The sequence below is a fragment of the Tenebrio molitor genome, chromosome 9 (assembly GCF_963966145.1).
Source record: "Tenebrio molitor chromosome 9, icTenMoli1.1, whole genome shotgun sequence".
Classification (NCBI taxonomy): domain Eukaryota; kingdom Metazoa; phylum Arthropoda; class Insecta; order Coleoptera; family Tenebrionidae; genus Tenebrio; species Tenebrio molitor.
In genome coordinates, this window is record NC_091054.1 from 5,418,304 (window position 1) to 5,446,123 (window position 27,820).

Genomic DNA, 27,820 nt, shown 5'->3' on the forward strand with positions numbered 1-27,820 from the left:
TCAGGCTTACTTAATTCTAGATTAATTAATTTACCAAGAGATCTTGTGTTTGAATGTGTGTACAATTTTTGAAGCTTAAAAAGAAAGAAAATGTTTTAAGAACAAAATTCAACATGAAATAGTGTTATTGTGACTAATGAGAAATTTTAACAGACAAAATGAGTGATTGATGTAAACAGGTGGCATTTGGTAGCGGAATTACAAAATTGCAATTGCGACGCGCTATACACCAACAATGCAACATTCAATCAAATTGTTAAACAATTTTCGTGATTAAAGACAAAACTCCGCTAAACTATTGAATATTCCTCCGAGATGGTAACTGCGATTAATTTACCGACGACTGTAATTAGGTATCTTCTTTATCAACGCTGACGCAACAATTCACAACTGTCAAAATTGAACACCACTGGACCTGATTCCTTTTAGTAATCCGACATGGCAAAATTGATGTGGAAAACATTTGTCGTTTCAATTTCCACCGCCATCAATTCCCCCCAAAACAATTTTAATTTTCAATAATCGCAAATTCGGTGCTTCGTCCACCCCTACAGAGCTTCCGGTGTAATAATCGTCGACGTTACAGCGAATTAAATTTCAGTCGCATTGTTAACTTCATTATCGCTGTATTTCAGGCGACGCCTTTCGCCGGATCTCTTCAAACTTAACCAGACATGACCTTTCTTAATGGCACTGGAATAATTAGACGCCACAATTACGAGATCCGTTCTCGGGGTAATTAATTGTGGGACGAGATACGAACAATTAACGCCGTTCGTGCAAACCAAATGTTATTTTATTATTACGTCACCCTCGACTGTCGTGCTGTTTGCTGGTTCCCCTATTGTGGGGCCCACATGTCGCGCACCTGGCTCAAGCCCTTCCGACCGCGCGTTCCGATCATTGCAGGCGATCGTTGACGATTCGCCAACAGCGATAGGAAACCGAACCAGGGGCGCGCTGAGAAAATTCCAAAAAAAAAAAAAACAGAAAGATAAAGTGACATGAATTACATTTCCACAACAAAAATAGATTTTTTTTTCTATGGAATTTAATATAAAATGAAATCTGTAGAAATGTGTATATATGTATGTATGTATCTCTTGTGCGCTTATAAGTGAAGAATTGCTGAACAGATCTTGATGGAACCTTCACTGGTATTTTTTAAATTTAATTCAATTAATTAATAAAGAAATTAACTCGTTTAAAAAAATCAATTAATCGATTTGCAGTATTGAGCCTTCCTTCAAATTAAAAAATGTGGAAGAAAACGTAATTTCCTTATTTGTTATTTTACCATATATCTGGGTCGTCACTAACATTCCCCCAGCTCCACTACACTTCCTAATAAATTACTTAAGAAGAAATAATATTTAAGGGAAGACCTAATTACTTGTAACTTGCCACATTGCGAGAGGCAAAGTTTGCATCTACGCAAACATCCCTTGGAGTACATTACTAAAATGAATTTGCTGATGCAGCTATTGTTGAACCATAAGAAACTTGATTTAGTTCTAAACAAACTGAAAACTTTTCCTTGGAAGCTTCAAAAAAACAACAAAACTTTGAACATTAAAATGCGCCGAGAAAGCTTGCTTCTTGCACTACTCACCAGAAGAACAGCCCTCAGACTGCGATCGTCGACCCACCCCATGACGATATCCGCGTGCTCCTTGCCCCCGTCGGGGCTGAACCCGATCGCGACGTAGCCCTTGGTCCTGGCCTCCACCCTGAAGAGGATCTCCCGGTGGCGGGGCTGCCACCTGAGCACCACGTCTCCGACGTTATCCAAAATTTCCGAATGGGTCCATTGGTTCGGAAGGTCGCGTCGATTCCGTTTCGGGGTCGATCTTTGGTCTGATTTGTTTGGTTTCTCGCTTATCCTATTGACGTCGTCGACGTGTCTGACGTACTCGTCGAGGAGGTCGTCACCGGAAGCGATCACCGCCACCAGGAGGGAAAGCACCAGGAGATGCCTGATTATGGGAGCCATTTTTTCACGACTGGAACGAGATCGAGTGTTAGTTCGTCGAGGATTTACATTTTTATTGGATGAGATTAAGGTGGATAATGAGGATCTCGTTACTGCTGCATACAACGGAATTGCTCCGGTCCTCGTTGCCATTGTTTACGATTCTTAATAAAAGATAATCATCTTGTCGGATTAATGAGAGCGTGGAGGGGCGAGGGAGTCAGAAAAATTTATTAAATCTGAAATGCATTTGTTCAGGAACAACACGAGAAGAGCATATCGTATTTAAATTTGTTCTCTTTTTTAAAAGCAAAAATCTTGTTTATTTACTGATTTCAATTTCCTCCTCGATGCGGATAATATCTTAAGGGAGTTATGTAGGATTTGTTCTAAATATAAGTAGCAAAGCTCGAAATAAATAAGAAGAATGAAATATGTGTAGAGATGGCGGAGGCGGTTGAAATTTATTTTACATATTTTATTACAAATTCGTTTTAATTTTTTAGACGTTCGTTAATTAAGAATGTTAATTTTGCATCACAAAATGCGAATAAACATTTAAGAAAGACATTTTGGTTGCTATTAATTACGTTTATTTAAATAACTGACGCAAATTGGTCAGGTGAAAAAAATGCCTAAAAAAACAGGAAATGGGATAAAGAGAACAAGAGAATAAAAAACACAACTGGTGCTAAATGGCGTCAGCTCCAAAGCTTGGCATGTTTAGTAGTTCTGCTAAGCCATTTTTAAAATAAATTGGTAGTCCAGTACATCATGGATTATTTCGTTCATAAAATAAAATGTTAATTCCCTTTTCAAACTATTCATTTCGATTTTGTATTTATGCGATTGGTTCGAAAACTAGCAATAACCGCGTACTGACAATAAAATTGCCAGAATCCATAAATGTAAATTAATGGGGATCTGTGATTGTTTTCGTAATTATCGAACTTTTTGTCAACTTTTTCATAGGACTGTTATACGCGCTCGATGAATTTATAGTCATCATTGTTTCCAGAAGTGTTTGTGGCATTAATTAAGTAGATTGGAAGTTAACACGTGCAGTGTTTGATTAAATACCGTGCCTTCAAATAAATTCGGAGTAGGCTGTGATTTATATATTTTGTCTATTAACGGTTGGTAGACTTTTTAGCATTGATAGTTGTCAATATTTTTATGTCACGATCAGAATAAACACGTGTACTGTGCTGTCAAATGCCACTGGTGTGCTGTCTTGCATGTTGCCAACTTCATAATAAAATCACAGCCTACTCTAATTCCGAATTTATTTGAGGCACAGCATTTTAAAGTGGACATTAATGTAATAATTTAATGGTGTTGTGGAATGGGTAAATGTGTCTGTTGTGAGATTTGAAAGCATTTTGGATTAAAAGGATAATTTTATATTATAATTAATTGTGAGGTAGAATCGTTAAATAATATTTGATTCTTCTTTGCACAATGCCGAAAGGACAAACTTCATAAGCTTCATAATCATAACAGTCAAGGTTAGTAGAACTTTTATAATGATTAAGTTGACAGAAATATTTTTTATTTAGTAGTAACACATTGTTTCGTAAATCCACAAGAAAAACTCAAAGTAAAATTCAGTTATCTGCAGAAAAAAGAAAAAGTCTAATCATTTACTGCGTGAACATAACCCTACTTATTCAATATGTCAATATATGTTGGAACAATTTGCTTTAATTTTTTCCTAAGTCTACATTTAAATAATAAAGTATTCACGAATTGAGAAAATATCTCGTAAAAATACAATTTCGTCAAATTTTGTAAAGTTACGAAAATTAAACGAATCTAATTGGCTGGTCACGATACGAAGCAAATTTTTTATTGCCAACTCAAACAGTCCTACATAATTGTTCCCCACACGGTATTTTTTTAGCATTTTCCAAAAGAAGTGCTGTAAAATTGACTGACGTTTTCAAAATTTGATTTTGTCACTAACAAAAAAGTACTTACTAAAAACAATAGAATTTGAATTTTGCAGTAATTCGATATAACAAAAATAAAATTCTACTCAGTTACTCCTCAGGTCAAAGAAAAAAACCTATACGCACAGCCTATTCATTATAGATCTGAATTATCTAACGCATAACTGAACTTTTACTGAGTAACAACAAATGTCATTTGTGTCAAAATGTGAAACAGAGGTTATGGAGACCTTTAATTTGTTTACTCATAGACGAGTTTTACAATATCAACCCAAGAAGTTATTAATAATTAGATCTGTCAGGGGATTGTGTACATTTTTAGTATTTACAAAAATGAAAAATTGACGAATTCGTAATCAGATCATTCGTCGCAAATGACGTAAAAGACTTGTCAAAATTTGAAATTTTCATTTGTTTTAAATTACTGTCACAAATAAAAAATTAAAACCCAGTGGCCTGGGTAGTAGTTTTATCACTTGTGCCAACCTACGGCACTCGTAGCTTTTCAAACTTTTTTTTTTCCAAGAACGCCTTTCAACAATAAAATATTATTTTACATAATAAAAACTAGAAATAATTATAATTCTACAACTGGAATAGTTATTTACATCAGAGTACGGTAGGAATATTTTACAGCGCGAAAACTAGGTTAGTTGGAACGCTGTAAAATACCTATCCTATGACATTTGTATTAGACTTTTCGTTTTTATTGGTTAATAAATAATCATAATCGTAATAGGGAAAATACAACCTATCGGGTTGACAGCTCTGTATGTCAAAAAGTTTGATATTTGTTGTTTCATAAAAATCGGCAAAAGTGGAGAAGAAACCATTTGGTTAGCCGAAAAGTCTAATACAAACGTACGGTAGGTATTTTACAGTGCTCCAACTAAACAGATCGGCTTCGCCTCGTGCCTGAAACCTAGTTTCGCGCTGTAAAATACCGTACTCTAATGTAAATAACTAAAGTCCATTCAAAAATCAAAAAACCACCACCTGTTGCTTTAGGTTGGTAAATTTTAAAAAACCCTAGGTAGATATTTTTTCATACTATGTTGGTAACTATAAATTATGACATTTATTTAATTCAAAATAAAATTCAATAGCTTTGAATTTCGTTCATATTGTTTTATTAGCAGCACGTTTCATTTATTTATTGATTCTTATTATTTTTACTTAAACATGCCCAGAAAAACAAGACACTTAATAAACATTTAACCTCAAAATTACAAGTCTGACCAAATTTTACATTAGACAGCGTTGCCGATAGTAATTATCAAGGAAAATGCGACGTTGCTGTTTTTTTGATTTTTGAATGGACTTTACATATTACGTGGGACGCTATTAAAAAATTCTTGCGTGAACTCCTTGGATCATCGAATTACCAAACAGAAACTCCTATTTTCATCGATAAAAGTGTGTGGTTCTGATTTACGAAATACTTAACCGTATTAAAACAGAATATATGTACATACAGGGTGTTAGGTAAATGTCCTGCCAAATTTTAAAGAGAGCATCAGAATACTGATCAGATTCAAAAAGTCCTTAGTCGTTTTTGGCTCAGCTGCACAGTTCATTTTAAATCTGTTGACAAAAAAAGTACACCAACTCGTTGAGAACCACTGAAAATTGTATTATTGCAGTCACTACTACCGTAAAAAATTTAAGTATCTAATATCCTTGGAATGGAAACTTTTTCTTAATTGTGCTTCTCAAACGATGGGGTACCTTTTTTCCGCACCCCATTTTGAACGAAATTGGCATCCAAATAAAAAATGGCACAGGAAAAATCTACCCAATTTTGGCTGATAATGAACTGTTTACATTTTGACAGATCATTTACCTAACACCTTGTATAAAAAAAATAAATACATTTTTTTGGGTAAAAAAAACACTAAACGTAATTCTCTGCTAATAAGTATTTTAGCTTTTAAGTCATCGTGCTTAAACACCGATTATGTCAACCTGAACGTAGTCATCAGCAAGAAATAACAATTCATTTACACAATCCACTTTAAAAGATAAAGTTGTTTCCTCTTAATTATCTCGCTTTCAACTTTACCTTTTGAGATTTCCGTAGAAAGATCTTTTTTCAATTGTATTTGCTACTACTGGTGAATAATCTGCTAATTCTGACAGTTTTGTATCTTTATTACCCGCAGCGTTAAGCTTTCAAGGAAGTAACTTATCAAGCGACAACACTCGAGAATTCGTTGGCACTCTTCCATTACGTGAAAAATTCCTGTCACTCCATTAAGTTTCGAATCGAATCTATACAAATTATAGCAAGTAATTGCCTACCGGATGCACACAAAAATAAACCTGTAGAAAATAACAGATATATTTTACAACAAAAAACTGTTGCGCGTCTGGATCGGTTTGATTTTTCGAGTTGCACCAAAAACAATTTTGTATCTTTTGTTAATCTGGAAGACTGACTTGGTGCCAAAGAAGAGTGTGTTTGGTTTGATGGCATCGCGTGACAACAGTTTGACGAACAAAGTGAGCAACTTGTCGAGCGGTATCACCGAAGAATCGTAATAGTCTTCGTGGTAGGAAAAAATTCTTGTCACTCGAATGAGTCATGAATCGAATTTATCGAAATTAGCATGTTGGCAACCGTTACCGTGAGGAAGTTCTGTTGCATGTTTGGGATACATTAACATTTTAACGCCTTTGCAGCAGAGACGAGAAAAAGCGAACAAAACAAGCAGATCCTTAATTAGCACTCGGCACAGCAACATTCGCATAAAATCATAAACGTTGCCCACCACTAACCTCCGCTTCGTACAAAATGTTAAATGCGATCCTTGTTGCCATTACAATACAATGAGCGTTCTACTGTGAGAACTTGGAAACGAAATTCTTTACCTTCCTTTCTTGCGGTTATTCCATGGCCCGTCCGAAAATGATGATGAGATTATCCAAGTGTCAACACTAGAGCCGATCAGATTCGGTCCATTTTACGCGAAACAAAGACACACCGGAATACCAACAATCAGAGCGGATTCTTCTTAGTCACCGAAAACATCGGTCGCAGCTGAGCACATCCTGTGTCGGTGTTCAAAAACTGACTACGAATGTGTGCATGTGGTTCGATGGTAGTCTGGTTGACTGCCGGTGCCGGTGCCTTGGGCAGACCCTCTTCCTTCCAATCAGCCAACGGCTACCTACCGATGGTCTTGGCGGGGAACGTTGTTTGTACCATGACTGCGAGGGTTCCACGTTCATTCATCTTTTCGTTCGATCGGACAGCTGGAAATTCCGACGGTGGTGCGAGGTCCACACGTAAATTCCGCCGATGGTCGAAGAAAATTGTAGTTTTTTAAAAACGTTGTTCTGGTTTTGATCTATTTTTAGAGTTGTGGAGAGTAGGAAAAAAAATGGCTACGTTTAAGTAGGTATACGTTAAAAATATTGTAAGTTATTGCATGATTTTTGTATTATTTAAATTTTATTTTTAAAAAATTCTCTATAAATAAATCAATTTCTTCTGTACGACTCGTAGTTTTATTAATTATTAATTTAATAGATCAAATAAAAACGGCAATAAAATGAAGTTGTCAAAAAATAAATCTACATAAAATCCGTTTTTTTTATAATCTAATATAAAGTGTTGTCAGGTTGGCAGAAAATTCAAAACAGTGAATTTTATAAATCACGTTTGGAACATTGTCACCGAATGTCACATTTGACAATTTAAATTTAAATTAAACACGTGTGTCAAACTCACAAACATATGCAACATAACCTCAGTAATGATCTAGGGGAAATCTAGGGTGAAACTGAGATAGAACTGGACCAAATGTCAATGATTTTTAATATACAGTTTGGTCTTTTTCCATATTTTGACACTGACAATTGATTATAAAAAAAACGGACTTTATATTATAATTCAGAATAAGTGTCATGGCGGTAGACGTTGGAAATTCAAATTTACGTTGGCAGCAAGACCCTTGTTAATAATACCCTAGTTTTGACGCGGGTTGGTATTCTTCGCTGTTAATTTGGTTTTGGCATTATCGTTGGAATCGTTTTGTGTTTATTTTGTATAAGTAGTATTTGGAATTTCTTTGTTTCTTCTTTTTTTAAGACATATTGCGCTCAGGATATTTATTTATTTCCAGTGAGTAATGAATAAATAATAATGACGGTTTCACATGTTCACAAGCTCACTTTAGATAATCCACGTCTACCGCGATGCCACTTATTCTGAATTATACAGTGAGCGGCAAAAGTATGGAATAAATTCATTAAAAATTAAACAAAATTTTTTTCAAAAAAATCTTTGACAGGTCAATTTTAGTTTATAAAAATACATATTTTAATAGAAAATAAAATTCCAAGCAGTCATTTGTTTTCAAGTTATTACGTCATGATAGTTTTTTTAAATGGAAACCCTCTATTTTTTTCTTGATTCTGATAGCCCCTTTAATTGTCTAAATGATAGTATAAAAATTTTGTTACCTTACATAAGGAAATTTTTGAGAAAAAAAATAATAAAGTTGGAAAAAATAAATTTTATAACGAACAAAAACAAGTCAAAAACTGTGTTAGTAAGTACTTAAAATTATGGAATTAAATGTTTGAATTGCCATCCCCCAGCTTGTTGACAATAAGCAAGTTTATGAAGAAATTCCCCGTTTCAGTTTTATCTTATCTATCGCATCCAATTAAAATGAAAATTTCTATAAGTTGTGTTTCTGTTAAATGAGTCATTTTCGAAAACGTTTTGTAAAACAAATAACACATACGAATGAAATTGACAGTAACAGTTGACTGTTTGATTTACCTACTTGATTTTTTGACTTGTTTTTGTTCATTATAAAATTTATTTTTTCCAATTTTATTATTTTTTTTCTCAAAAATTTCCTTATGTAAGATAATAAAATTTTTATAGTGTCATTTAGACAATTAAAAGGGCTATCAGAATCAAGAAAAAAAATAGGGGGTTTCTATTTAAAAAAACTATCGATGACGTCATAACTCGAAAACAAATGACTGCTTTGAATTTTATTTTCTATTAAAATATGTATTTTTATAAACTAAAATCAACCTGTCCAAAGATTTTTTTGAAAAAAAATTTTGTTTAATTTTTAATGAATTTATTCCATACTTTTGCGCTTTTGCCGCTCACTGTATGTACTATAAAATATTTTCTCTAATGACCATTAATAGTTTTCATTTAATTTTTTTGTTGCTACTAAACTTATCAAGAACACGTATGAAAAATAAAAGCGTTCTTGGCTGGATTTAGAATTAACAACAGTCTTTATTATTATTTATTATTCTTTCTCATTTATTACTTATTTCTTACGATAGTAATTGATGATGGAAGAAATGTTGTACGATACTCCTATCATAACATCATATTACGACACTAGATGTGTTATCCAACTTGGACTGAAGCCTTTTCGGAAAATTTTCCCACCTCGTATGGTAATATGACACCTTACGATACTTATATCATAAATATATATTATTTTGCAGTTTGGCAAACTTGTGCTTGTAACTTAAACCAGTCCTGCTTGCTTCAGAAATAAAGAAAATACAAAAAGAATAGTCAGTTTCTTTTTTTTAGAGTTTACCTAAGTTCCTATCTATTTTTATCTCTCAAATTTCTACACTCGCTGCATTCGTGTGTGTAAACTTTCCACTTATGAAAAATTATGCTTTATACTCATGTAGCACAAATGACTATTAAATTCAACACAAGTTGGACACCCTGTATATTGATAAAGTTTTAACTACCTATTATAATTTTTCTTTATCTCTATCTTAAAATGTAAGAATAACGAGGAAGTATCTTTTATTTATTGTTTCCTTTCTTTTAAAATTTGCAGTAAAATTCAATTAAAAGTTAGGTTTCAGAAAATTAAATTTATCAGAGCTTTGGTAAGTTTGATTTTTTTTTCATTTTTTCATTTCATTTTGTAACGCTCTTCGTAATTTAAGACTATTAAAATTTACAGAAACAATTTACAAGCTAAATATTTTTTATTCTAATTTTAAATTTAAGGACCACTAATAATCCCTAAATTAATTATAAAAATGTAATTATCTCATCAAGTAACATTTAACAAAATTAAATTATTATTATTACTGAAGATATTGCAGCATTCTCCAGGTACACTCTTTTCATTTCAATAAATTACATTTACATAATTAGTTAATTACATTACAAATTTACATAATTATAATTAACACCAATTAATCTCGTAATTAAGATTATAACGAAGTTGGAAACACGAATTATCATCGGAAACTCTTCAGTAAAAAAAACCATTAATTTTTGTGAGTACCAAAAAAATCATGTAATAAATTTTGACATTTCAATTTTTTCCACATACATTACAGGTACAACTAGCTATTAAATAAAATACATTTTACGCAGATTTTCAATTATATTTTTTTTTGTTGGGTCGTGTGTCAGATCTAGGTGCATCTGAAGCCATAATTACATGCTATCATTTTGTTTCCTAATGCCAGTAATTTACCCCACATGATTGGCAATCATAACGTCTGCAAGCTCCGGATTGATGTAATTTTCAAAAAATGTGATGAATATTCGAAACGATCTTATGTTACTAATTCCCCCATCCCAGAGCACTTCCTTCCGGTGCAATCAGAAAAATACAAGTGGTCCTGGCCGATTTCACATCAGCAGCAAGTCTTTGATCTCCGTTCAAAGCCGGACTCTCACACCCCTAACAACCCTTCCACGAAGCACAACCACTCGATGGGGCCTGCCGGGTCGCGCCAAGTCGTGGTGTAAACGGCCTCGGCGGCCCCACCAACTCCCATATCCGTTTTATTCATTCCCAGGTTAGAAACGCCGCCATTCGCGGTGTTTCAAGGTTTTGGCGATCCGGCGCCCGTTATTACCGCCCGATCCCAATTAAGGCGACATTCTTGGTGGTTTCGCTCGTCGGAGGACTTGTCGGACACCTCCTCGACGGGCCAATTAGAGGCGCCGGGTGATCAGAATCGGTCCGACATCGGCCGCCTGCGTGACGCCTCGATAGCCACCGGATCGGTGTCGTCGCAGGGCCCGAAGGGTTCGACCGTCGTTCTTCGCCAACATCTGCCGCCTCGACCAACAAAGAGGTTCCGGTGGAACAGATGTTCGGGCACGTGGCGGCTCCCGAAGCGAGAGTGGAAGACAGATGGACTGGGACCAGACTTGGGGGAAAAAGTCCGACGGATAATAAAAACAGTAAATCATCTGTTTGTGGTGTTTCGGCTTGATTCTTCTGCGATCCGAATTCCGCAGATTCTTTCTTTTGTGATGTGTTGCGTAAGCCAGGTAGGGGTTGGGGAGTGGGCCTTTTGCCATTTAATTATCAACTGGTCAAGATCGACGCAGGGTCAAAAAACCTGTACTTCCTTTTCACGACTGGTTCCCGTGGGAAATTTGCGACTGTCCCGGTGGGTTAATCCGTCCGGGGTTGGAGATGACGGAAAAGAGACGAAACGGGATGAATATTTGTTGGGACCATGACGGGAAACTTCCAGAATGTTCGCGTTCCAGATACGAATTAACTCCCCCCTTGCACATGTGCCTTGATCGGTTTCACAGTCGCATTGACTAACCCATATTTTATCAACTACAGGGTGTGCACGGTACGCTGCACACCCTTCTATTTTTTACGGGAGGGAGCTTTTTTATTGTTTTGCTTAACCTGACATGGTTCAGTTATGGACAGGTTAGCGAGTTGGAGGGAAATTTATTGTTTCCACGAAATGTTTGGTGGGAGGATAACGAAGAAATATTTATGGGGTGGCGGTTCAATTAAAAATAATTCATGTTTCTATATGTATAAAAATCAAACTGCTACTAGCGTACTTTTTTATTTTGTTAAAAAGTTGTAAATGTATTTGGGAAAAGAAAAGGATACTTTTATGTATTTTTTTTACAGTTTACAATAATGGTGTTATGAACGTGTAATAATGGGACTATTGGTTAAAATGTCGATGGCATTTCTCTTGAAAATATTTACTGAAATAGCAATTGCTCGCCCCGATAATTCATCGCAACAATTAATTTATAACGGGGCAATTTCCAGAGAACATTACTTGTCGAACTTTAACTTACAGCAACATAAATGTGCAGAGAAAAATATTGCTTTATAGCGCAAGTAGTTTATGATTTTAAGAGCAAAATACGCTTTATGAAATTTTTTCTTTATAGACAACGGAAATATCACACTCAGCGTTATGTTTATAAATTAATAATCTTAACAAAAGAATTATTGTGATGGATTTGGAAATCATGAAAAAAATTCTGCCTAAAATGTTGTTTTAATTCAGAGATTCTACGTTTTTTGACAGCTACGTGACCATACTCCGCTACGCGCATGCTGCGCAATACAAAGTAGAACGGTACGTAAAAATTCATCGGAACCGGCAAATTCAACAATAGTTTATAACAATTAAAAAGACTTTCTGCAGGGCTACCAATGGAGTACTGAACAACTTGAAACAATTGACGTGATGAGTTTAGTATTTTTCACTGCGTTGTGTTTTGGAACTAGAATTTAAAAAGGTATAACTCAAAACATAACCCACATTTTCGTTTCAAATTTCCTAATTTTGTCGAATTGTTGTGATGTTTATCAATATGTATTTTAAATTTTTCTGTTTACATCTTCGAGTCATATAATTTAACAGCTGCAAACTTTCGAATATTGGACACGTCCAAGCAATAAATAAATTGAACCCCGGTGCAATTTTTTGGCAAATGTGGGAAACGTTGCCGTTCCACCCTCAGAACGTCACGTCTTAGCTGGAAGATTGCGCTGTTTCGGCAGTGCACAGGTAGAAAAAGCATGAGAACTTATTGTCGTGAGAACGAACCCTTCGCCAATATTACACAGAGTTTTATTGTATTTAATGCCACTGACCGGCATCCTTTTAATACCGAATCATTGAGTCAAGCTAAGCTGTTTATGGAAGCAATAAGCGTCTCATGGGAACTCCACCGGCGCCATTTTCACCCCGCAAAAATCAAATCAACTCGAATCGTCGCAACTCCAGGTGTATCCGGTAATGCTTACGTTGGTTATGCTGACGTGACTCCATTTCACACCCAAACCACTGGAAATTCGAGCGTTTGAAGTTTCGCGAAGTGGATCCAGTTCGAGTTCTCGCTTCTCTGTTGATATACGAAACCTCGACTTTATATGGAAAAGTGTTGGATGCCATACGAAACGCTGCCGTTATAATTGACGAAATTACATTCGAATCTGATTCGGTTTGTTTGATTTTGTCGGAAGGCAAAGGTGTCAAATTTTGAGTCGGGAGGAAGGGTGGAAAGAGGTCAAAAGGGAATCATTGTCATTATAACAAAAATTAAAAACAAATCAAACGAGAATAAAAAAAATACAATTACATAATTCTTTTTTCTCTTTGAGTAAAATTTTAATTTAGATAGGTACTCTTGAAGTACTGAGTGGTAGTGTTAACTTAAAACTAGTAATTTTCGACAATATTAACACTTTGGAAAATGATAAACAACGAAAATTAATTGCAAAGTGACAAACATGAGCTGTCAAATGTCACAAATCCAGAAGAGGCGACAAATCCATACTAATTTTAATCCATACATAATTACATATGCCATAAATAACAAATCATGATGAAATATTTATTATACATACAGCGTGATCAGCAATGACTGAGTCTGTTGGCAATGAAACAATTGAAAAATATTGGTGTTTTTCTGTTTCGTAATTGGCACTGACCGGATGTTTTAACTTGACACGACATTAAAAAAAAAAATAGGTTATGTCGGTCATGTTGATGCTATTACAAAAATGACCCTTTGATGGTAAACGTCAAATTCGCCTGCCAACTCTGTCAAAGCTGACAACCGGAAATGTGTTTACATTACAGTGGTACCAAAATCATTCAAATTTTCATTGTTACCAACAGATTCAGTCATTCTTGATCACGTTGTATACTATAATACATAATTTATAACGCCAAATTTTCTCTCTCGACAACCCCTTGACGACACTTGAGGGTGTGCAAGTGTACCTTTGACACCGCAACCCCCTAGTCGCCGCCCATGCTTCACAGTTGGCACCGTTGGCACTTCCGATTGTGCACAGGATGTAGCGCCACATCCGTGCAAACCAGCCAAGAAAATGGCGTGTTAATGGACTAATTAAAAAAGGAACATGTTTAAAACGGTTCGGTGCAAATATTAATCTAGCGTTCGATTCTAAACCTAGTTGTAATTATGCAAAACTAGCAACTAATTAGGGAGAGGAAACAGTTCGCGAGACGTCGGACAGATTGCATTTTAATTATTTGGAATTTTTGGTAGTTCAGTCATCTTTGCGGTGTACGAGAAGTGTTGTGGTGATTTTTTAATGTTATTCGTTTTCTAGAGGTCGTTTGCAACGAAGCATGTCGCTCAGCAGGTGCAGTCATGTCGGTATACACCTGTCTCGCACCGCTTGGTTAAATAAAACTATTTTAAAGTGGAGGATGACGAATAAAATCTTCCGAGGACGATACTAATGACGTTTCTTGACAAATTCAGACACAATGGAATCGATTGCTGACGTTCTCGGAGCGTGCCTTCTGTTGCGATAACGTAGAATTAGTTCTATCCAACTTGGCAAGTTTGTATTAACTGTTTAATGCGAAATTAGTAGGGTTGCTGAACTGGTACAAGGCGAAACGGCTTCTGCAAACGCTGCTTCGCATAAACAGCGACTCTAGTGGTATTTTTATTAAAATTAAAAATAGGAACTCGTTTTGTTTGGATTCTTGTGATAACGACGCGAACAGCAGAGATATTTAAAAATAATTTCTTCTATTTAACTAACAGGATCAAAATTATTTTTGTCATTTTTAAATGATTGTTTGCATTTTTATTTTATTGTTTAACTAACACATTATACACCGATGAGGTAAGAACGTTTATTTTGTGCATGAACATCCATCACACAAGGATTTCTAATACAAACGCTAAACAATCTTTGAATTCCTCCACTTCGTCGAAATCCGTTCCAAAAAACAACATTTCTGATTACTTCCATATTGATTTGGAGTTTCTCTTCTTGATATTGTAACCAAAAAGATTATTTCAGAACGAAATTGAAAGCACACACTGGAAATCCATTACACTGGATGTTATCAAAGCACAAGAACAGTACAGGTTTATCGTTTTAACTTATACTTTGTGTTTTATCCGCAGAGTCCAACTTACGATTTTATATTGAAGCTTCATTTATTTAGATGTTTGTTTATTCTTTCAACCAAATGTATCGTGCGTTCATTTAAATTTATCCTCAAAGTTGGCGTTGGAGAGTCGATTGAGTACGCACCACTCGTGTAAAAGCGTAGATTTAAACAGCTGATCTGTGATCCTTTATACGTATAGTGCGTTCACAATCGAGTCTTCTTTGAGGATTAATTTAAATGAACGCACTATATGAACTAGATAAGTTGGAAATAAATACGTTCAAATACAGATCGCAAATAAACTTTGAACTGTTTGTATAACCGTTTAGTACACAATTTTTTATTTGCTCATTTTAGTCGCAATTTTAAACGAGTAATTTATATTGCATTAGGTCATTTATGTATTTTATTAAGAAACGAGTGATAATGAGTCCTAGGAAATTGAAAATGCAACCCACAATACATTTCGAAAAAAGAAAGCGAATCGACAGACAACTCTTTGGCGTACCAATTATTCGGGAGTGCCAACCTACTAAATTTGTCCCAATCATTAAAAGTCATCCGGTATATTTACGACCTTTGTCATGAAGTCTCATGCACCGAATATATTATTGTTATTGTTGTTTTTATTAAATTAAGTTAAATTGCGGAGGCAAAACTTTTACGCAATTTTGTTTAAACGATTAAGGAGTAAAATTTAATTAATTAATATTGTCAGATGAGTTAAAGCGGAGGCTAGGTACAGGGTTATTCATATAAGAGTACGAGCCTAACATGCATGCAACCCACATTACACTATGGCACCATGGTTTTTGTAAAGTAAGTGTAATTTGGGTTGCATGTTAGGCTACTGCAGCTTACAGCCATGACAATCAGTAAACTGATTTGAATCTAGGATATTTTCAAAGCAGGGACAGCACTTTGTATTCATTGTTGTAAATTCAATCAAAGATTTAGTCGCCGACCTATACCAAAACTTATCTCGTGAGCGATAAGGTTCGTCGCAGAACGGAAACCGCCAAATAGTTCAATAAGAAAACTTACCAATACGGAAGTCACAAAAAGCAACAATTGCACTGGATTCCTCGCTATCTCATCAAGAGATTGATATTAAACATCAGGAAAAGTACAAAATTATTCCAAATTATAACGCAAAATACTAAGGGTGCTGTGAAAACGCGCCCGACACGTACTATAGACTATAGCGGCCAAAAATTTTTAGCCGTCACTATCTTGACACTCCCATAAAGTGTATCTAAATAAATCTTAAGGAACCGTAACCCCACTTTCAATTCTTGTCATTTTGAAATGCATATTTTGTCAATTAATTTAAAGTGTTTAAAGCTCAGATATTCTAAAAATCCGACATGAATGAACAAAATTAGAGCAGTCGAACATAGATAACCTGAGGTAAACGATGTGTGTAGTAAAAAATGACAAAATAATTTCGAGTTTTGAAATTTCCCACCCAAAAAATCCAATCATAGTCAAGAGGGTAATCATAATGACAATAAAGTTTTTTCCCTACCGGTTAGAAATGTAAGCTGTGGATACCTCATTTGAGGTGAGAAAATTCAACTTTCTCGCTAAGGTAAGAAAGTTAATCATGAAGTGTTTATGGTAAAACTGTACCAAAATATAAATGTCAGAAGTGTCAAAAGTGAAATAAGTTATTGATAAATGATAAATGAAAGCCAATTCAATAAAGTAAGTTGGTAGATCAATCATATAATCTGGAAAATAAACAGATAAGCTAGGTAGGTACTACAACTTCTGTTTATATCAAATTTTCGAACAAACGTCAAATCTTCAAATGCGATGACAAGTTAATTAAACAAATAACCCAGCCTACTATTCAATTCTCAAAATTTTCGTTTTAATCAAGAATATAACCATCTTTTTTTGACTTTTTTCAACGAAGTTGTGCCGCTAGGGAAAAAAATAGTATTCAAACCTTGTTAAGAAAGTGCCCTTGGAGACCTTGGGCACTTACAAACCTCGCCTACGGCCTGTGGTCTGCAAGAAAGCACTTTCTTACCTTGGTTTGAAATATACTATTAAATTTTAATAAATGATTTCTTTTTTCTATTGGATTACACTTTTTTTTTTTGAAATGACAGATAATGACGGCTAAAATTTTTTGGCCGCCATAGACAAAAAATTTCGTCCACAACTGTCATTCCACTCACGTTTGCTATAAAGCAGTCTTTAGGAAGGAATAACCTCACTTCACATATTGACATGTGTCAATCAAATTGTGTCTTATGTTCTTATGGGTGACAGTAATAAATTTCAAATTTTAATTTAATGACAATAAAGGTTAAACTACACGCAATTTTTGTGAAATGACAGGAAAAGGGTGGACGAAATTTTTTGGCCGGAATAGTACGAGCATCAGTTAATACGGGGTGATCAAATAGGACTGTTTAAGTTGGTAACACTGAATTGTATTTTAAATCGTATAACAGGAGTAACTTTCGGTTGTTGATGGCTTGTCGTTGTTAATGCTATACCTACATCAGATATTTGTCAAATAAACCAACAAAACATACCCGGTTGCAGTGTTATAAATAACCGAAATATAAAATTTTCTTAATTGTACTGCCAACTTAAACAGTCCTTTTTGATCACCCGGTAATATTGGGTGATTCAAAATGATTGTCGATAAATATGGCAACTATGAACGAGAATTTATGTGGCAATTCTGTAGGTAGGATAGAGTTGACATTTCTTTGACAGTTCATAGTTGAAAACTGTCAAGTCAATGAGCAATGGTATAAAAAAATCAAATGCACGCATATAAAATGTTATACAAATGTCAACTCGACCCCACCCACACAGTTGCCACATACATTTTCGTACATAATTGCTGTATTTATCCACAATTATTTTGAATCACCCAATATAAGAAGAAAAAATTATTCTGTTATGATTTGTTAATAATAACATCCTTGTTTTTGATCACTTTATTTTTTTTTGACTCTCCTTGGTGTTTCTTTACATACACATGCACATGTAAAAACGTTAAAACAAACATGTTACGTTTTATGATATTGTCAGTGTGTTTCATGTGATTTTGACTTGAGAATGTCATTTGTGTCTGTCTACCGGGGTGACAAATCCGACGTAAGCGTGATGTCGAATCTGTATAAAATCTCCATAATAGTGTTGTTGTACATAATCGTCAAGAAACAATGCTTCGCTTGCGAAATGAAGGAGTTCCAGTACGCCATCACCATCAGGTCTATGCGTTCCATCCCCTCGCAATCGCTCACCTGCGGCGGCGTCCTCCTCCATGGTCAGTGGGTACTAACCGCAGCCCATTGCGTCAACGACATCAGGGAAATTATGGATATAGAAGTGATGGGCTTGAGCGATCCCGAGGGTCCGTTCGAGAGGATCGCGATCCGGTCCAGCAAGGTCCACTCTCTGTACGATTCCAAAACCGTGGAATACGACTACGCCTTGTTGTACCTGAACGAGGAGTTCCCGACGTATCTCAAGTACCCGAAAATTCCCGGCAGGGCTTACGTCGAGAACTGCATAAACACCGACTACCAGAAGACTTTCGTGGTGGCCTGGGAAGAGAACCTCCCGAAGAAAAAGAAGAGAACAGGTCACTCCATGACGCCTTACTGCATCAAGGTGAAAACCGAGGAAAATGGCGTCTGCATGGATACCTTCCGAAGCAAGTTGAACAATAAGGTGATGATGTGCACGAGGAGCGTCTCCGACGGGAGGCAGCCCTGCAAGGGCGATTCGGGGGGGCCGCTGATCTGCGGCGGTTTGGTCGTAGGGCTGGTGTCTTTCGGGATGGACTGCAGGATTAGGTACAAAGAATCCATATTTGCCAGGGTCGATGCTAGTATTCCGTTTATTCAAGAGACGATGCGTCAAAACGGGTTCTATCTCGAGAATGACACTCAGGAGGGTTACGAAGTTTATACAATTGTTAACGCAGGAATTATTGTTGAACATTCCTCACTGCTTCTCGGTGTGACGCTCATTTTAATACTACTTACGACTATATATAATTAATTTAGTAATGAATAAAGTTGTGCCACTTAAAACAGTTACACAAAGTCCAATTTTATAAATAGCATCCGTTTTTAGTGATTACTGAATATGGGATTGGTGTTCATAGTACCGGGTGACTTTTTTTCATAGGTTGGTAATATTATTGTTGGTTATTCTGCTTGCCAAAATAATTTATGAAAAATGTTCCCAACTTAAGAAAAAAAGTCACAATCATTTAAAATCACCCGGTACTTAAATGTCAGTGTTAAATGTGATGTCATTTGAATCTGAATCCATTAATGTTTTGGATCAAAATAAACTATTAAGGGGGTAGATTATTATTGTAACAACATTGAGGAGACATTTTGAAATTTAATTTTCAATGAAATGACATCAATACCAACCCAATTCCATTAAAATAAAAGTCACTAGATAATTATTTTATACAGGTGTCCCAAAATAAAGCAGCATAATTTTAACCACGAGCTACTGGCTTCATGTAGAACTCGGAAATAATAGTTTATTTAATGAGTTCTTGTGTAAATTGAGCCTTTTTTTGCACAAGTGGGCCATTTTAAAACGCGAGTGAAACGAGTTATGCGCAGTGACAGCGCCGATGACCTTGAACGGCTCGACGCTGCCAACCTACATTGTGAAATGCACAATTTCCCACTTTCTATTCCTCATCCCAACTTGACAACACTTTGACAGCTGATTTAAAAAAAATGGACTATGTTTCTTGTATGTGCATTATGATAATGTACAGTCGATGGACAAATAAAACTGGGACAAAAATGACAATCACGTAAGTCAAAATTTACAAATTTGCATCGTTTAATTACGGCTTTATCACAAATAGGTTAACTTTGGTATGACATATTATATAGACACTGACAAATATATTGACAATTCAATGGTCTGATTTACATAGATTAAATTTTAAGTGTCCCAGTTTTATTTGTCCACCGACCGTACACTGGCCGGCAATAAAAACTAGCCATCACTTTTCTGTCACGTCAAAATCCAAATGTGTAATTAATTTTTTAACGACACTGAGCCGTATGATTTCCCATTCGTTAAGCCTTTCATTAGCTAAATAATTGATTAGACAAAATGAGAGTATATGCTAAGCACTATGTTAGACAGAGACAAAACAATTTAACGACCTTCTTTAACTTTACTGAAAGGGAAATCATACGGCCCACTGACATTTAAACGAAGGCTAACTTTTTTTGCCGGTCACTGTAATAGGGATCGTGATAGCTTTGTGAATTGTATTTTGTGTTGCATTTTTACCTGGTCAGGCTCGTCATCTTACGTGAATAATCCTGTATTATTTACTTAATGCCAGTTTGTGAATAATTACACAGTGCTGCAAAATTTGATTTATAAAAACCTGTTTTGGTTTTAATAAGGTTTTTAAGTCTTTTTTTAGGATGCTGATTTCAGATATGAACTTAATTTTTCTTTATCACGTAAGAGTGTTTTGGAAAAAAATTTTAAAATACGACATACACCTAAATAAATTTTGATTTAAAATCGGCAATAATCGTAAGAAAATGAATAATATATACTTTTGCACAAACTCCGTTATATTTCTTTGTTGTTTCTTGAACATTGAGATAAATTCATAGGGTCTTTTGTCGACATTTCAAAAATTTTTGTAAATATTTATTTCAACAAGATTCCTTTGTACAAATACCATCGACAATAAAACTATAAAAAATGAATTTAAAATTGCAGCAAACATTTTTTTAGTCAAAAAACTTGAGTAGTGAGGATAGATGCAAAATTTTTGTTCTAACTCAGTTTTAATGTCCAAAAAATCTACTCTCTCCTTGTACCAAATTCAAATAAACGACAAATAATAGTTATTTATTTAACGAGTTCGTGTGTAATTTTGTCTTTTTTTGGCATGAGTGGACCAGTTTAAAACTCTCGTTTCACTCGAGTTTTAAAGGTCCATGAATGCCAAAAAAAGCCAAAATTACATAAGAACGAGTTGAATACAACGTTTTTTTGTTCGACGAGCACCTTAAAGGCTCCAAATCGCTAAAAATGTTTTTTGTTCGACACTGTCAGAATTTGAGAATTTTCTCCTGTGTGAACGGGTTTTGATAAATTTGACAACTTGTCAAAATGAAACGTCAAGCTAATTTTAAAGATTTTCAGCGATTTGGAGCCTTTGGAGGCTCGTCGAACAAAAAAAACGTTGAATTCAACTCGTTCTTGTGTAATTTGGGCTTTTTTGGCACTCGTGGAGCTGGCCCCCTCATGCCAAAAAAAGCCCAAATTACACACGAACTCGTTAAATAAACTACTATTTTTCTTTGAAAACTTGACGTGCTGGAGTTTTTTAAATATTTTTGCCATCAGCATCAGCAGTCCTATTTACTTTTTGATTTTGACACAGGTTTTTCATTGTTGACCTCGTTGTTGACCATCTGTCATTATAATAATTATTTGTTTTTAACTTCAATGGATAGGCAACCATCATTACACAAAATTCCTAAGTCGTCCTATATTATTTACAAGTTACATATTAAAAATAATTTGAACGCCCTCAGTGATGGTGAAACATTTCGTTTTCCCTGTGAATTCTATTTGACTAGTATTTTTCAGTGGATAAAATAAATCCAGACCAGACAAACCTGCCTTTGATCTACCTTACTGCTTCTACACCAAACACATTTTCAGTTTTGCATTAGTGGATAAAGAAGGAGTGGAACTATAGACGAAAACGCGTTCTTTGAGTCTGGTTTAAGTGAATATTTGTCTTGGGCGTGAAAGGTTTTCCTTCACGTAATACACATGATCTACCGACTTTGACTTTATTTCGTGTATTTTTATATTATTGTATTGTTCATGACTTATTACTGCAGTGGAGATACACTTGGCACATGCCTTTGTAAAGAATATGGATTTCAGATTTCCTCGGAGCCGAGTTTTTGCAGTTGCTCATCACTGCAGCGGTGCAGTTTCTGGTGCATTTCACGGATCATGAAATTTCCGCATTAACTTTTTATGTCGCCCTAAAAGAGCGGCTAAGACTGTAAAATTAATTTGTTGCATACTGCCTCATACAAATTCTTAATTGTGTTGATAAATGTAGGCAACACAAATTACACTCGTTTACATGAAGTGAAACTAGGTTTTGTTCCGATGGTTCAGATCTTAATTGAATGATTAATGATTAATTAGTTCGTTCTTGGCAACCGCGATTCTCGATTTGGAAACTTGCCAATTCAGGCGAATTGTTACGTGAATGGCCAATTAGTGAGCAAATAGGTCTCCACTTCAGGTCACTTCTGCACTCGAATAATTTTATTTAAGATTTTTTGTCGACGTTGCTGGTTAAAATTTCAATTAAACCGCACAATAACAACACAAATATTCTATATTGATTGATTCAAAGTTGTTCGAGTATTGTAACGCAAAATAATAGTTATTTATGCAACGAGGTTCTGTGTAAATTGGGTTTTTCTAATTGCCTGAGAGGCTAGATTGAAACATGAGCGCAGCGAGGATTTTAAGGCCTCGAGGGCAATTAGAAAAGCCCAATTTGCACAGAAACGAGTTGCATACAAACTTTTATTGTTTGAAGCGACGCCCCAAAGCTTCCAAATCTATTTAAAATGAGTTCGCATGTGCTTTTGACAGTTTTGACAAATTTTTCGAGAAATGTCACTTTGAATGTGTTGTCTAGGGCAACGGTTGGTTATCTGCTATTTTTTGCTTTAGAGCAGTTAGGAGGCAGTTTACAAAGGAGAAAAATGAGGATTTATGACAGTTGAAAGCAATTAAATTTTATTTTCTTGTCTATGTTCCTGGCGGGTTGTTAATAATTTCTCCAATTTAAAATAGACGGACTGGAGCCTTTAATTTAGTTCAGTATTGAGTAACCTTTGTTCTTATCATCATATTTTTATGCTGCGCAAGCTCCACAGGACACCAAGGCCTTAGCCACAGGATACCAGCAGGATCTTCTTGGTTAAAATAATAGAAGTGAGGCAGACTTTTGCAATTTATGTAATTTTTTCACCATTTCATTATTCTCTAGGCATAACGAGCTGATCCCCACTGTTAATACAATTTTCTTGATTTCTCGTTTAACTTGAATCGCAGAAATCTAAATCAACCCCAATTCAAGATTTATCCCGTTTCAGATTTGCTCAATTAACCGACTTGGATTATTATTATGCCAAGGATTGAGCACCGTTGATTTATTAAAAGCCATTCGAAATGAAATTAATTGTAATGGTGACTCGTCCTTTTGACTGTTAATTTTCGTCGAATAAGTGCCACCATGATGGTCCCTGGTGCCCTCGAACTTCGTGAAGTTAATTTATGATCAAAATTACTTTGCACCGTGAAAGATGTTGTACAAACTTGGCTAATTAAATGTCCAGTATTGGGGCGCGTTTCGTAAGTTCAGGACGAACTATAATTTATTCCTTTTGAGGGAGGACGTTGCAACTCCCATGCAATCGAGCAATCTGGAACGAGCTCTCTACAGATTGCATCAATCTGGAACAATTCCTTAGTCTAAACGGGACAAAAGGAAGAATTTGTTCGGTTTATACTGATTGCCGTTGCTACAACGAGACGGAAAATAAATCTATGCGAGGCGTTCGAATTTTCGCAAAACGAGTCGAGGATAATCGATGTCGGAGGGTACAATTACGAATTAGTAAACGCTCTTTTCCCCCCGGAGTGACGTCGGGAAAAGTTTTCCGTCATTGAGTGGACGTTATTGACCGGAGGAAGTGGGCTCCACTGGACATCCAATTTCTTATGTGAGAAGTTTTTTGCAGGAGCTGTATAAGTCGACTTTATTTACGCTCGGCCGAGGTAAATGAAAGACAACGTGGCCGTTAAAGGGGATCAAGTATAGGGGTTTTTGTTGTGTGAATCTTGAACAGAGCGAGAACTGTTATTTTGCATCGTCCTTTGTAAATATAATTTGCTAATGTAAATATTATTTGCTAAAGAAAAAAAAAATGTTTTTCTCTTCATTAAACATGAAGCCTTTATTAAAACACGGTATAATTAGTGTTGACTTCGAAATTTGTTTGGAAATTACATCGTTTTTATCTCACACCCATTCCATATTCTTGTCACAATTGTTCTACTTTCCACACTTTAATGGCCAAGTCGTTTTCGAGTAATACTTAAAGCTAGTGACAAATCCGTTCAATTTTTCAAATTGCAAGTGACAAAAACAATGACCATTTTCAAAAGCTCACATTAACTACCGTGCGATCGAAAATAAAAAAAAATCGAGATTGCCATGATTAATACCAAGGCGGTCTAAAGTAAATGAAGATCGCCTTGTTAATACACTTCAGTTGGCAGCACGTAAAAATTTAATTCAAATGTCATTACGATAGTAGTTGTCATTATTAATTATTGACTATTAAACATTGTCCAGTGTTTCTTCAGCAATGTAGAAAGGCTTGGTCCTATTCGACACCTCGAGTTTTTGAGGAATTTCAACAAAAGTGTCCGGACTTTCAAGGCAAGTACTTAACCAACAACTTGCCTAGAAAGTCTACAACTGCGTAAAAATGTTTTTGGAAACAGGTAGTATTCTGCGCAAAAAAGGCACTGGACGACCGACAAAAAGATCAGCTGAAAATATTGAAGAGAGTGAACAAAGAATTATTGCAGAGATTAACCCAAGAAACTAACTTATCATTTGGTACAGTTCAGCTTAACCTTAAAAAAGATTTGCCACTTTTTTCTCTATCGTGTGTCTGTTGTGCATGAAATTACTCCTTGTTAATAAGTGCCCCGAAAACCGGCAACAACCTCTTAGTGGAGTAACGATAGACAAAAATAAGGCGTTATTTCGGAACCGGTAACAAAAATTTACCTGGATTTTCTCATTTTAGAGAAAATCGCAAAAAAACAAAAAATTCGTATTTTTGGCTCCCACGGCAAAAAACCATGTACTCCCCCCTTCTATATAATTTTCACTTCGGAAAATTATTTTAAACGCCCATAACTCCCTTATTAAGCCACATATGGCAATGAATTTTGCACCGTTGGATTGCCCTTGTCAAGGCGCTTTTTCTTAGTCGAAAAAAATTTACCTGGATTTTTTCATTTTAGAGAAAATCGCAAAAAAACAAAAAATCCATGTTTTTGGCTCCCACAGCAAAAAATGGGTTCAATGGCCGGAACTTTTACTATACCTGAATTCAACTGACCCTATACAATAACTGACAGAAATTTGGTTCGAATTGGCGACAAAAATTTTTCGAAAAAAACCATGTACTCCCCCCTTCTACCGGGTGTAGAATTGGTTTACGAGACATAGGATTTTACATGTAAAAATAAGGAGATCCAATTATTGGCTCCCCTAATAATTTTATGGCAAAATGGTTAAAATGAAAGATAGAGAGAATTAAAAGTACTGTCTAATTCCACTCTTTGTTTTTTTCTAACATCTTGTGGTACTGAAAGAAAAGTAAGAAAGGTGTTAAGATAAAAATACTAAAAAGCAGTACTAGTAATGAAATTTTACTTCTAAAATTATTTGTCGGGTGGTTTCACTATTATTTAATTTTCTTTTGATCTGCCCTTCAAATGAACTCGTACAGGACTACAGGACGAATGAAAAGGTATCTTCCCATTAAATGTTCAAACTTCTCTCCAATTCTTCGAATTGTTTCTATGGCTGAAATTGGTCGGTCTGGGAAACCTGAAGCAAATGTTGCTTGGAAGTTTCTTAAAGAAGATCCTGCATAATATCATTTAAAGAAAGAAATAAAATTTCGTGCCTAGTGGTACTTTTTAGTATTTTTGTGTTAACTCTTTACTTACCTTTTTTCAGTACCACAAGATTTTAGAATAAAACTAAGATTGAAATTAGACAGTAATTTTAATTCTCTATAACTTTCATTTTAACTATTTTGCCATAAAATTGTTAGGGGAGCCAATAATTGAAACATTTTATTTTTACATGTAAAATCCTATGTCTCGTAAACCAATTCTACACCCGGTATATAATTTTCACTTCGGAAAATCATTTAAACGCCCATAGCTCCCTTATTAAGCCACATATGGCAATGAATTTTGCACCGTTGGATTGCCCTTGTCAAGGCGCTTCTTCTTAGTCAAAAAAAATTTACCTGGATTTTTTCATTTTAGAGAAAATCGCAAAAAAACAAAAAATCCATATTTTTGGCTCCCACAGCAAAAAATGGGTTCAATGGCCGGAACTTTTACTATACCTGAATTCAACTGACCCTATACAATAACTGACAGAAATTTGGTTCGAATTGGCGACAAAATTTTTTCGAAAAAAACCATGTACTCCCCCCTTCTATATAATTTTCACTTCGGAAAATCATTTAAACGCCCATAGCTCCCTTATTAAGCCACATATGGCAATGAATTTTGCACCGTTGGATTGCCCTTGTCAAGGCGCTTTTTCTGAGTCGAAAAAAATTTACCTGGATTTTTTCATTTTAGAGAAAATCGCAAAAAAATAAAAAATCCATGTTTTTGGCTCCCACAGCAAAAAATGGGTTCAATGGCCGAACCTTTTACTATTCCTGAATTCAACTGACCCTATACAATAACTGAAAGTAATTTGGTTCGAATCGGCGACAAAAAATTTTTCGAAAAAAACCATGTACTCCCCCCTTCTATATATAATTTTCACTTCGGAAAATCATTTAAACGCCCATAGCTCCCTTATTAAGCCACATATGGCAATGAATTTTGCACCGTTGGATTGCCCTTGTCAAGGCGCTTCTTCCTAGTCGAAAAAAATTTACCTGGATTTTTTTCATTTTAGAGAAAATCGCAAAAAACAAAAAATCCATATTTTTGGCTCCCACAGCAAAAAATGGGTTGAATGGCCGGAACTTTTACTATACCTGAATTCAACTGAACATATACAATAACTGACAGCAATTTGGTTCGAATCGCCGAAAAAATTTTTTTCGAAAAAAACCATGTACTCCCCCCTTCTATATAATTTTCACTTCGGAAAATCATTTAAACGCCCATAGCTCCCTTATTAAGCCACATATGGCAATGAATTTTGCACCGTTGGATTGCCCTTGTCAAGGCGCTTCTTCTTAGTCAAAAAAAAATTACCTCGATTTTTTCATTTTAGAGAAAATCGCAAAAAACCAAAAAATCCATATTTTTGGCTCCCACAGCAAAAAATGGGTTCAATGGCCGGACCTTTTACTATACCTGAATTCAACTGAACCTATACAATAACTGAAAGTAATTTGGTTCGAATCGGCGACAAAAAATTTTTCGAAAAAAACCATGTACTCCCCCCTTCTATATAATTTTCACTTCGGAAAATCATTTAAACGCCCATAGCTCCCTTATTAAGCCACATATGGCAATGAATTTTGCACCGTTGGATTGCCCTTGTCAAGGCGCTTCTTCTGAGTCGAAAAAAATTTACCTGGATTTTTTCATTTTAGAGAAAATCGCAAAAAAACAAAAAATCCATATTTTTGGCTCCCACAGCAAAAAATGGGTTCAATGGCCGGACCTTTTACTATACCTAAATTCAACTGACCCTATACAATAACTGAAAGTAATTTGGTTCGAATCGGCGACAAAAAATTTTTCGAAAAAAACCATGTCTCCCCCCTTCTATATAATTTTCACTTCGGAAAATCATTTAAACGCCCATAGCTCCCTTATT

At 35.3% G+C, this 27,820-nt stretch overlaps 2 protein-coding genes across 3 annotated transcripts in view; one reads left to right on the forward strand and one right to left on the reverse strand.

The window, feature by feature from the left end:
* The window catches only part of LOC138137765 (MOXD1 homolog 1), a 29,130-nt gene extending 12,806 nt beyond the window's left edge, over positions 1-16,324 (reverse strand). Inside the window, exons 1-2 of one of the 2 annotated variants that reach the window (XM_069057316.1) lie at positions 16,165-16,324; positions 1,613-2,003 (exon numbers count right to left, since the gene is read on the reverse strand). In XM_069057316.1, the coding sequence (XP_068913417.1) occupies positions 1,613-1,993 (381 nt within the window). In that variant the 5' untranslated portion in view covers positions 1,994-2,003; positions 16,165-16,324. Of the gene's footprint in view, positions 1-1,612; positions 2,004-6,795; positions 7,253-16,164 lie in introns of those variants that run through there. The other variant, XM_069057315.1, reaches the window with a different exon arrangement.
* A 1,685-nt stretch (positions 16,325-18,009) lies between these two features.
* LOC138138615 (serine protease 58-like) lies at positions 18,010-19,187 on the forward strand. The gene has a single exon (XM_069058601.1). It carries the CDS (start codon positions 18,208-18,210, stop codon positions 19,156-19,158), a length of 951 nt encoding a protein of 316 aa, XP_068914702.1. The 5' UTR covers positions 18,010-18,207; the 3' UTR covers positions 19,159-19,187.
* The last annotated feature ends 8,633 nt before the right edge of the window (positions 19,188-27,820 follow it).

What these genes read in the sequence shown, in the direction of transcription:
- LOC138138615 (XM_069058601.1), top strand. Translation starts at nt 18,208, where the DNA reads ATGTCATTTGTGTCTGTCTACCGGGGTGACAAATCCGACGTAAGCGTG.